This window comes from Octopus bimaculoides, chromosome 23 (assembly GCF_001194135.2).
Source record: "Octopus bimaculoides isolate UCB-OBI-ISO-001 chromosome 23, ASM119413v2, whole genome shotgun sequence".
NCBI classification, from domain to species: Eukaryota; Metazoa; Mollusca; class Cephalopoda; order Octopoda; family Octopodidae; genus Octopus; species Octopus bimaculoides.
In genome coordinates this window covers 11,358,658-11,359,888 of record NC_069003.1, presented here as the reverse complement: position 1 = coordinate 11,359,888, position 1,231 = coordinate 11,358,658, and the positions used below count along the sequence as shown (strand labels likewise).

At 32.0% G+C, this 1,231-nt stretch overlaps 1 protein-coding gene across 1 annotated transcript in view; it reads left to right on the top strand.

The window, feature by feature from the left end:
• LOC106872435 (geranylgeranyl pyrophosphate synthase) overlaps positions 1-1,231 on the top strand; it is a 35,299-nt gene that overhangs the window by 19,213 nt on the left and 14,855 nt on the right. The window contains exon 6 of the mRNA XM_052976148.1: positions 1,005-1,051. Coding sequence (XP_052832108.1) covers positions 1,005-1,051 — 47 coding nt within the window. The remainder of the gene's footprint in view (positions 1-1,004; positions 1,052-1,231) is intronic.

Here is a 1,231-nt window from a genome sequence, read left to right as displayed (position 1 = left end):
GGGGGTCCACCAGAATAAAATAATAATCAAAAATAGTTGAGAACCCCAAACAAATTGAACCCAGTAGTTATTTTTTGTTTTAAGCCTGGTACTTATCCCATCAGTGTTCATTTGCTGAACCACTAAGTCACAGAAATGTTTATTAACTTGAAAGATGGTACCCCAAAACAACTGGAAAGTACATGGGCCTCTGTAAAACGAACTAGTAGACAACGTTGCGGTACCCACTGTTGTATGGTCGACTCATATCTCTGCAAGTTTATGTGGCACAGAAGATACAAAATTTGTAATTTGGTTGACAAACTCCTGAGAGTGCATCATAAACTTTCATTTTTGAATTTTCACTACAAAATATGTATTGTTCACATGAACTGAACTACAGTTTTTTTGTTTTTTTTGTAATTTAATGTTCAGTTTGCTCTTTTCTAATTGTTTAACAAAAAAGAAATTTCATCAAGGTTTTTTTCCTTTTTCTATTATTTACAAGACTTGCAAAAAAAGTCATTAAAACTTATGAAACCTTCCATCATTGAATGTTATGTCATCGTAACGTTATCGTCACGCACAAGATACCAGCTTCCAAATCCTGTTTTCTGATTGGGTAAAAATAATCAAACTTAAAACGTCTGTAACATTTTTCTAAAATTTTTCTTGAACAAGTAGAAAACAACATCAGATTCAGCATGAAAAATTACATCAATATATCAAATTTGAAAATTTTTGCTTAATTTTAAAATTTCAAAAAGTGTGAACCAAACAGAAAAGATCCTCTGTTCACACATATTTACATATAGTACCTAATTTGATAGCAATTTGGACAGCAGTTGTTGTGTTGAATAATCATGACTTTGGTAACCTGCCAAATCTGATATGTATGATCCTGTTTCTATTTTCTGCCTGAAACTGATACTTAAAATGTCTAACATCATTTATCATATTAATATCTTATCAGCTAATTAATAATCTTTTAATGAAACACCTGTTTTTTCCCCTCTATTTTCCAGAATTGATGATATAGAAGATAATTCTAAATTAAGAAGAGGTATTCCAGGTAAACCAATAATAATAACACTATAACATTTTTGTCATCACCTCCTCCCCTCTCAAAAGTTTTTTTTTTATGTCTTGCAAGTACTTGGTGACCCTGTCAGTGCAGGTGCCACTTAAAAGCACCCAGTCCATACTATAAAGTGGTTGTTGTTCGGAAGGGCATCCAGCTGTAAAAACCTTT